The 10,721-nt window shown below is 35.4% G+C and overlaps 1 protein-coding gene across 1 annotated transcript in view; it reads left to right on the top strand.

The window, feature by feature from the left end:
• Positions 1 to 5,308: 5,308 nt before the first annotated feature.
• LOC108676090 (astacin-like metalloprotease toxin 5) overlaps positions 5,309 to 10,721 on the top strand; it is a gene marked incomplete at its 3' end in the record, with an annotated part of 6,418 nt that continues 1,005 nt past the window's right edge. The window contains exons 1-6 of the mRNA XM_018164130.1: positions 5,309 to 5,464; positions 5,940 to 6,130; positions 6,836 to 6,903; positions 8,713 to 8,839; positions 9,359 to 9,485; positions 9,677 to 9,811. Of these exons, the coding sequence (XP_018019619.1) occupies positions 5,350 to 5,464; positions 5,940 to 6,130; positions 6,836 to 6,903; positions 8,713 to 8,839; positions 9,359 to 9,485; positions 9,677 to 9,811 (763 nt within the window). The remainder of the gene's footprint in view (positions 5,465 to 5,939; positions 6,131 to 6,835; positions 6,904 to 8,712; positions 8,840 to 9,358; positions 9,486 to 9,676; positions 9,812 to 10,721) is intronic.

Consider the following 10,721-nt stretch of genomic DNA (forward strand, 5'->3'; position numbering starts at 1 on the left):
AATCTAATATGACATCTGACTATATTCCGTCCCTCGTAATTTTTTCTTTTAAACTGTTAAATTTTTTCTCTTGAGCTTCATGAAATTTATTGTAATTTTGGCCTCAAAATTTGAGAGTTCGTCTACCTTTAAGCTCAATATAAAGATAAGACACATCCGTGTGAAAACGCAGACGTCAAAGTTTCAGATGAAAAAGATAAAAAAGTTTTGAATTGAAGATTAATGATTGAAGTAGTCGGCGTAGTCATGATTGAGAATTGAGTTAAATTTAATGTGTAGAATTCAAATGTGTAGAAATTTTTAGCGGCATCAGATTTCTATTGCATTTAATTTGGCATCGTAATTTCGGAAACGAAGTCAAAGAATCAAATTTAAATAATTGAGTTCTTTTATGAATGCAAATCTTTTGAAATATGTGAATTAACGTTTAGTTAAAAATTAAAATAGAAGTCCAACTGATTTAAATTTTTACTACAAAATAACTCTGAATTAACAGGTTACTACTCAGTGTGTCACATCTTAATTTCCAACAGTCCAACAGATGGCTCGCATGGAACTTGCGTTCTTAGTCATCATCTTGACTCAAGTGATGGAACATCTGCCATTTGACTTCTAATCTCTACGTTCAAATAGACGGCAGGGCCAGTGTTGTGTGGGAAAATATTCCATTATCTTGTTGCACACACAGCTAGAAATCTCGGCGGCACAGAAATCCAGGTTCTATTGACTCCCATCATACATAAATCTTTCGTCCTAACACATAAAAAAGAATGACGAGATTCTCTAACGATGGAGTTATTGACAAAGAAAAAACAGAACAATAACTGCAAAGACCAAAGACTTTGGAAACAAGACAACCGGGACAATTAAAAACTGGAACACTAACTTCGGTTTAATGCTTTTACGTTCCAATGAACACCTTTTTTGCCAAAAGGTTTCCGAGCTTTGCATACACCTTAAGTCTGGAACAAGATTTTGATTACGCTCACTTTTTTCGTATTGGAAAAACAAATGTTCAATTGATAGACTGTACGAACGACCATAATTTCGCATACATTTCAAGAAATCGAATTTAAAATGAGTTGTACGTCAACATAATCTTAGCATAGATACTATAAAACGTGGCGTATTGGCACAAAACAATCAAGATGATCCCGTGGGTGTGTGGTGTCGACAATATTTATCAGCACGAAATCTTAGTGCAAATGATTGGTACCTTGACAGAGTGATAACTGTACATCGATGCGATGTTTCACCACGTTTACCTCCAATATTTATTACATACAAGAGGTGTAGGAGAAGCAAACTAGCTGCCAGACAGCAGTCCAATTTCTGAAGAAACACGTGTCTAGAAATTTAAGCCTCTCCAATGAAATTTCTTTTGCAAAATCTGTACTACTGTGACTCATAATTACGATGAATAAATTTTGCAAGCTCACATCGAATATGACAGTAATATTTAAAAAGTTTTCGAAATTTAGTGGCTAGAAATGCTTTTCTCAAAATATTTTTGAACATTTTTTAGAGAAAATTCATAATTATCGAATACACGATCGAGTAGTGATACAATATACGCACCTCATAATAAGTAGTTCAAAACATCACTGGAATAGAATGATTATTTAGAAATGTTCATTATAAACATTGATCTATCTAAACAGAAGACCTTAACGTGTATTGTTCTTCAGTTCTCAAATACACATTCGTCAGTTTTACCGTATGCATCAGTGTCTAATAACTACAGGTATTGCATCGTTAATTGCTTTCATACTTTGATTGCTAAGGAAGATGAGTGGAAGTTATTTGAATTGAGTTTTATAACATATAATTTCTGATCATCCTGGTGGAACGATAAAATTTCAAGAAGAATTATTCATTATTGACCAGTCTCAACATAATTTCGAAATATTCAGCCATTTGTAATATCTTTTCCGAATAAATCATAAATAATCTATGAGCTCAATATTGCGTATTTCTTAAATTCCAAATATATATGGCGTCATTTTGAATTTATCTTTAAATTAAAACTCTCACGAAAGGTCCGAAAAGTTTGTAACATACGAACTCGCAAATTTGCATAGGGCAACATGGGGCAACGCGCCCCCCTTTTTTTAACTAAATTTTTGATGAAGTTTTAATTGATACTAGGTGGGTCTTTGTTTTGTTTGAAGGTACAACTAATGAGGAATGTATGATGTGAATTAGACGCCTATATGTTTATTCAATTTTTAATGAAACACTATTTTGTAAAAAGTGCCAAATGGGCCCATTGCCCCACCCCTGGGGCAATGGGCCCATGGGCTTGGGGCAAGGCGCCCACCCTTGGTCCCTTTACCACAATTGCATATTTTTCGTTTATAAATGATAAAACAACACTTTACAGTTAAAAATTAGAAAATTGTAATAAAAAATATGACATTCATACAATTATTAACAACTCGAAAAATCATATCCTTAACTTAAAAAAATGTACTTTTGGCTTAAAAAATCTATCACTGACGTGAAGAAAAATATTTCATTGACATAAAAATATATATCTTTGACTTGAAATATATTGAAATCAACTTTTGGCAAGGCAAGAGTCAATAACTCGATAAGGGGTCATAAACACGCATAACTAGAAACTAAACCTGCTGCCTTGAGGCGACAAATAAAAAATTCATGCAATATGAAATGTAATTTGTAATTCAAAAAGCTAGTCATAGTTTTGAAAAGGTCATTGAGACAAATCTAATGATGTATAACACATGACTTCAACATGGGCGCTTTGCCCCGTGACACGCGTGGGCCCGTTGCCCCGCTAAGGTTTCATTTCAATTTATATCGTGTCAACATTTTATTTTAAAAGCTAATATTCTAAACTTGATCTCAAAATTATCCCTTTAAATATTACTTTCAAAATATAATTCACAGTACTTTCAAAAACTTCATCTACACTCTACAGTAATCGAAAACAGTTTTATTTAGCAACAAAAAAATTTTTATCTGGGCTAAAACAGTTATTCACAAACAACTTAATAACGCAAACACTTAGCAAAACGTAAATCCGTACACTTCATCCCAGTGAAACTGGCGACCGGCGGTAGAGAACACGGACCAATATCTGCCATACTTAGCGAGAAACCCGCTATGGGCCCATGACCCGCAGTGGGCTCACTGCCCCATGTTACCGTACAAGCCAGCACGTGGTGCAAAAAATTATTTATGTAAGAACTGGATGTAAATTAAGACTAAACAAAAGAGTGCAAGCTAATACTTGCAGTAAAATCAAGTTTTGGGAAAATTGTTTTGGTAATTCTCATTTGTAATTTATAGGCATCATACAAGTCAAAGATCTCTCTGAAGTTCGGGCTGGTAAGCGGCCGCATTTTGAGCATTAATTGTTATTCGTACAGCCTTCAACTAGTGATCTAATCGTTAGCAATAAATATTGAGAGTCTGCCAAAGTGATTGAAATTCATTACAAAGTTTGCAAATATTCTCTTGGTATTTATAGACTATTTGATAGTCATATGAGTCAAAAGTACTGTCCTTACAAACGTTGCAGGGATTAATTTTGATTTTTGATTGAGTTTACCGTTTTAACTTGAACATTTTTTCACTTGAAAAATAAACCTAACTAAGGTGTATGGTGTTTTCTTAGACAATTTCGTAGAGAGGATATATTTGTAAATAATTTTATTGTCTTTAATTAAGATCGGACGAGTTTACGTTATCCTGTTGATGAAAAATTAGCATTCCAATATAAATATCTGGTGAATGGCAAAAAATGTTAATATTTCAAATTATACAAATAAAAAATTTATGTTAATTGAATTAAATAAAAATGACTTCTAGTAACTCAATTTCTTCTATTCAAGAGTGGCGGCACGCCACTCTTCCGTTCCCTTCTTTTCATTACTCGTCGAAGTTCCGTTTTACTTAAAATCATTCTCATATTCATTTGTCTTGTTTTATTTCTTTTACAGTAAATTATCTGGGATCATATTTGTACACTTCATTCTCCCCATCCTCACTTCACCTCCCCATCCACACAGTATATATGGAGAGTGCGATCAGACGTCATCATAGTGAGACGTCTTCTCTTGTCAGCTGGTCAAGGTGAGCTCTGAGGTCCAATGCCTTTATTGATTGTCTGCCCCAGAATTTAAGGCATAATTTTAGTACAATTCAATTATAAGTAATAACAGAAAAGACTTTATATTTAACGGAAACGTCAGCTCTCGCCAGCGTTAGATAAAAAATTGGTTACTTACAAATGTGCAATAACGTGATGGTCTTCTTTCCGGAGTGAACTTTTCTTCCTTCAAGCAGAATTTTTACTGTAGTGATGATGACTTTGCATATTGACGGCCGTGTCGTTCATTCGTACGGTTGTTACAATTTCTGTGTCGTCACTGTTTACGGCTGTTACTATAAGATATTTCATTTTATTGTGTGCTTATCTTGAAGTTAGGGATTCAAATCGCATATAGAGGCTCAACATGAATATACATTATTGTAGTTGCTTTTTCACTGACTTTGACAACCTATACACGGCCTGGAATGCACCAGCCAAAATTTAGGTTCAACCTGCCACCCGGCTCGCCACCCAACAATTATTTGACCAGCATTTCAAAGTAAATCACTCAATCTGTCGTACAAATGGCAATAATTCTTCATATCATAATATTCCGGTATTGCATCGTATTCACGGTCACAAAAAGTTTTCTGACCCGTGACTCATCTCACCTAAAGTCTTTTTCATGTTTATGTTTATGGCAATGAGTTGAGCTACGGAGAAGAACGACATGCAATAAAAATCGTTTCAACTAAACTCAGCAACGAATAAATTAATGTACATTGACTGCGTTGAAAGTTAAGTGGTGAATATTGCTTCACGTTCAAACTGTCCATTAATGAAAAACTTCCGAGGGATTAATTTCACATTCAGAGCTGGAAAATTTGTGTGGAAATCATGGAAATATGCTCTTTGAAAAATAATTGCGTAATGTTTTAAAGAAACCATTAATAAACATGATAAATATGTGCGAAAATTCTTCACTAGATATAAGTAAGATGTCCCTAAAAAATACCTGTCACTTGCAATGCTACCGTATTTTAAGAAATACAGTATTCGAGCATTAGTACATATATTCATTTAGAAACATATGCTATGATATAGAATCAGCTGAATTTATTGTAGCCCGAATTAGTGGTGCACTTTCGCAAACTTCACACAGTACTACTGCGATTTTTACAGGCAAATGAAATATATTTCATTTCATTATAACGATGCACTTTATTTAATTTTAAAATGTTTTCCAGGATGTGCAACGCCGAGCAGACGGATCCGTCCTGATAGACGACATGTTGTATTCTGCGGAGCAATGGAACAGTTTTCTTGATAAAAATTTGGCGTCAATGGAAAGTCTTTGGCCAAAAAAGAACGGAGTTGTGAAAATTTTCTACAAAATATCGGATCGTAAGTCATTACGAGCTTAATGCGTTTAAAATCAACTGCATTGACTTTTGTTTTGATGTCCTCTTTAATTTTTTTCATCGCATTAAAGTAGCAGGCAAATGCTACGCTGCCCAGGAAAAAATGAATGAAATTTGATAATTATTTGTCCCAAATCATTTTGAATTACGCCTCCCTGAATCTGTTCAACCCAAATCCAATTAACAATTTCGAAATTGAACAGTCCGACAATATGTAAAGACGGTTATGGACAAACCCTCATTTTGAAGCAAACTCTTATTTACGTACTATTTTAAGCACAAAACTTTCTATTCAGGCTCCAAACATACAAACTCAAACACCATAACTTGACAAACTGAAATAAAATACTAAAGTGTTACTGAGCATTCAATTATCTATAACATTCACGGTGGATGAATAAGCCCAATATTTGTCATGTTAAAACAGTTTTAAACCTTTTTTAACTTTGACTCGGCAGCGGGAGTGAACACGACTGCTGCAAACCTGGCGATCGCTGCCTGGGAGGCCAAGACGTGCATCAAGTTCTCCAAGATGACAGAGTCTGATGAGCGCGCCGAGTACATGAAGATTTGGCTCGATAAATCCTGTTACGCCGACGTAGGCCACAGGAAGGGCAAACCTACAAAAGTCAGCCTCGCAAATTGCCCAGTACGTGCCTCGGTGAATGATGAATTATCGATTCTTTTAAGTACATGTTTCGAATATTTCAACTGTTATCGATATAACACTTGTAATTATAATGCGAGTAAAGTGGCAACTTTAGTGGCATTGTCTAAATTGTGGGTTGAAGGTTAAATATAAAAGCAATAACGGTCCCAGTATGAGAATAGGTTGATATTTGAAAAATTATAATTGAAGATAGTTCTTGCATGGAGACCGTTTCATTTTTGAAATTAAAATCACTTTCAAATGATTGTAAGACTATACGCAAACTTTGTTTCATGACATTAAATCTACAATTCAGCATTTAGTTATCATATATTTTGTTGAATATGAGGAGTGCAGAAAGAAAATTTATGACTTGACTATCGGATTAGAATCCAGTTACGTTATTTCATAAGCTAGGTAATTATTTACTAATAATAGCAAATGTGTACCAATTTGAACATAGCCCAGTTTTGTCATTTTAATGAGTAATATTTAATAAGCAAGTACTGCTTATTAAATATCGTGCAAACTGCAAATGAACGTGAGTCCTGAACTATGATGTTTATCATTGTATCGTAAAGTGAGTGATTTATTGAATGTATAATGCATTTAAATAATTTATCTGCTCATCAAAGCTTAGCCAAAAGTCCAATATAATGACAGTTCTTTAATAATAACAGTGAGTTTATGATGCTTTATTCACAGGAAAGAGGACCAACTCACGAGATCGGCCACGCATTGGGGATGAAGCACGAACAGGCTCGCAGTGACAGGTTTGTGAGGGTGTATGAACGATTACGTGATGTGAGGTGTGGAGTTACGAAATATACACGCATGACCAACATTTCAATTAACTTATTACCAAACATTCACTGTATTCGCTTATTTTAATTTACACGAGGACTTGACGGCAAATAAAATATACAAATACAATACGGCAAATACAATACTAAAACATTGACGGCAAATACAATACTAAACTAAATTGACTGATTTGGTTGAAGTCACGTTAGATTCTCTCTAATAAAAACGTAATAAATACATAATCCATTCAATCTTAGACAATGACAACCACGAAATTTTGTTCCCTCGAAGCTTGATGAAAAACGTACTGCACTGCTTTTGGGCGCAACATCGCAGGTCTTTTGGCACAATTAAAAGAATATATTCTTTTCTTTCCGCTGACTGGCAGCGGAAGATATCCGCTGCCAGTCACATAGACGCCTTTTCTGTCAGCCTTTCTGTCGTCGCGCGACAAAAAAAATTTGGGGCCACAATCGCCGGAAAGTTCCCATTATACATAGTTTAATTAAGGATAAAGTACATAGTTCCCATGTACTTTATCCTTAATTATGATATTATTTAATGTGACTGTTTGTTTTCAAAGTTCATTCTGGTCGCGTTATGCGTGAAACTCAACACGGCATTATAAAAAAGAGCAGTATGTGTATAATGGGAGTCGGCGTTGAACGTTAGGCCTAATCCGCCCTATCGCCTATTCATGAAGTGTCCCTGATTTTCTTCCAAGAATAAAATAACTGGTTGAACAGAAGGAATAAAAATGTCATTTGAAGCCTAAGATTATAAAAGTCACCTTGCACGTAAACCTTTAACTGAGTTACCTTCACTATAAAATCTATACTATTAACTATCGGAAGCGGTACTCTCTGGATCCTCATCAACGGTCATCTTGTATTTCTAGTATTTTCGGATAGCATTTCCTTCTCTATCCAGCCCTCATTAGCTTAGGCTAATGCAATCATATATGCTAAAGGCAAAATGTATGATTAGCAGACAAGTTGAAAACAAGTCAAGAGCTAGTAAAATAGGGCAGATAATAATTAAAGCGTCATCAAAAACAATAATACCTAGTAAACGCAGGCTTAAAATTAGATGCCTTAAAAAGTGCCACTACTACGCTTTGTTTTCTTTCACCATTCATGTCACTGATTTCCACTGAATTCATTGACTCTCAATCTTCGCTCACTGAGATTCCATGTCAAGCTTCTCATTGCTCAATTTAAGTCAAAACCTATAAAAGACGCAACGAAAAATCTCGCACACGAAAGTATGTTACCACAAACTCACTTCACTACTACACTGATTGAACAATTACTTGTACTTCACATTTTCGTGGATGTCTTTCAGAATGAACTCTATCTTTGGCAATACATTTTGGCACTATAATTTTTTCGTTATTTTATTATTCGCTTGTTTTGATGTTAATTCTGAGTGAGGCAGACGCGCATTTTCTTTTTATTACTTCACAATTTTATTGATCAACTTCAATTCAATTGCATTTAAATTATTGAATCAAACATGTGCTGAATCTTGAATATCTGACATAGTCACGAGTTTAAATTCGAATCTTATTGGAAGACAAATCCCAGAAATTAATGTATTTTAATTCTATTTAAAAGTATTGAAAACTTCATTTATCATAAAATTATTTTCTGTATGAACTCTAAAAAGTGTGAGCGATGGCAAACACTATCGATGTTTTTTAATAATATTCCATATCGATTATATGGTATAGGTTGTGTTGCTCAAGTACACGTAATTTATTGAGATTTTATTTTCAGGGACGACAACATCATTGTGTACATGGCTAACATTAAGCCTGGCATGGAAAACAATTACGATAAATTTCCGACCATCAACTTCGAAGTCCCGTACGACTACTACTCTCTCATGCAGTACCACGACCGGGTGAGTCATACATGCACAATTTTGGACCCAAAAGAATCAGCGGGGGGCGAGGCACACACTAACTGATTGTAGGATCAGATGCGAGTGACAAATACCTCTTATACCTTATACCCCAATTATATATCTTATATATATATATATATAAGAGGTATATAAGTCTAACAATAACCGGAAACAATCGGTAACATTACCTGACATGGGATAGAAACCCGGACAAAATCGCGTCGGATTGTGTACTCTGCAATTAGTTCGTATTTAAAAATTGGGCGCAAAAATAAATGAACTACACTGCCGGACATAAAAAAAACGCCAACCTCGTTAGGTTATGGTTAGAGTTAGGGTTAGGTGTGAATAAAACCCTTCTTTATACGTTGCTAGAGGCCTTTCTAGAGGGGCTAGGTCCAGCCAGGTTAAGTTATTTATTTATTTTTGGCAATAAATTTATATATATGTACTGTTGCTAAGCATTTTCTTACATGCTGTCTTAAGTAATTTTCACTCTGCCTTTAACTCCTACAGAGTTTTGGCATAGACGACAAACGCGTGATGCTCGCTAAAGATGTTCGTTTTCAAATTCTCATGGGAGATGGCGATAAAATTACGCACTGGAACGCCAAGCTCATGAACACCATGTACAAATGCACAGGTGAGGCCTGTTGAATACCATGTACAAAACTGCACAGGCGAGACCTGTTGAACACCAAGCACAGCTGTATAGGTTAGGCCTGTTGAACACCATGCATGGTTGATAAGGTCACGTTTTCATGTATTAATTCACTTTCTTGTATTTCACATTCATTTTTTCATTCACATTCATTTATTCATCTCTTCTTAAAGTCGGCTGGTTGAAGGCCTGCAAGCAAAAGTCTGAACCCTGCAAGAACGGCGGCTACACGCAGAAGGACTGCAGCTGCGCGTGTCCACTGGGCACGTCTGGCGACAAGTGTGAGAATCTCGTCATGAGCTATAGAGGTGAGGCATAATACTATTAATAAGAATAAGTGTAACGCGATAGTTCCCAAAATTATTGTGATCGAATACCATTCAGAGGTCCTGATCAGTCGCCCCTACTGCACCAATGCTACATATATTAATTGGCTCATAATATTTAGTGTAGTTTCAATTGGTTCAAGTTTATGGGAAGTGAACACTGGGATGAGTTATCTCTCATTTGAAGTGAACACTAAAAACATATTTTAATGTGGCGTATGTTTAATGTTTCTGACCGTTGTCAGCTCATGTTGAATTCCATTATGAGCATTTTTGAAATTTTAAATAAATAGTACTAACTAGAAATCTTTTATGAAACTGTAAGTAGTTGCTTACTACTTGAAAGGCCCGCATGTACAAGTAGGATGCGCGTACCACTGTTTGGGCGGTTAATGATATACTTTTTAAACTGTTTTATCCGTGAGATATTTTCATTAGGTTGATTTTTGAATGATCGTCATTCTGGTCAACAGCGGTGAACATATTACGAATCTAAAAAAATATATATTTAAAAAATTAGTTACTCTATTAGATGGAATCACTTTTTCTCCAGCGATTTTATTGCTGGTTGTCCTCTTAGAATAGAATAGAATAGAATAGAAGTGTCGGCACTGAAGAAATAAGCCCATGGCCTATTTCCGATTCTTGAATTTTTTGCGACTTGATGCACAAGGGATCCGGCCTTTGGAACCCGGTCTTGGCCTTCGGAACCCGGTCTTTCCATAACTGACGATTTATTGAGATTGCTGCTGAACTTATTGCCTGGTCCGTAATTTGCTACGCATTTTAAGACTGAACATATGCTCCTGCATAGCTTCGTCTAGTCTGTTCTTGAAGGCGTTCATACTCGGAGCGTCAACGATGCTATCAGGGCTGTCTCTCATACACATCT

The sequence above is a fragment of the Hyalella azteca genome, unplaced genomic scaffold (genome assembly GCF_000764305.2).
Source record: "Hyalella azteca isolate HAZT.00-mixed unplaced genomic scaffold, Hazt_2.0.2 contig6274, whole genome shotgun sequence".
In the NCBI taxonomy this organism is placed as follows: domain Eukaryota; kingdom Metazoa; phylum Arthropoda; class Malacostraca; order Amphipoda; family Hyalellidae; genus Hyalella; species Hyalella azteca.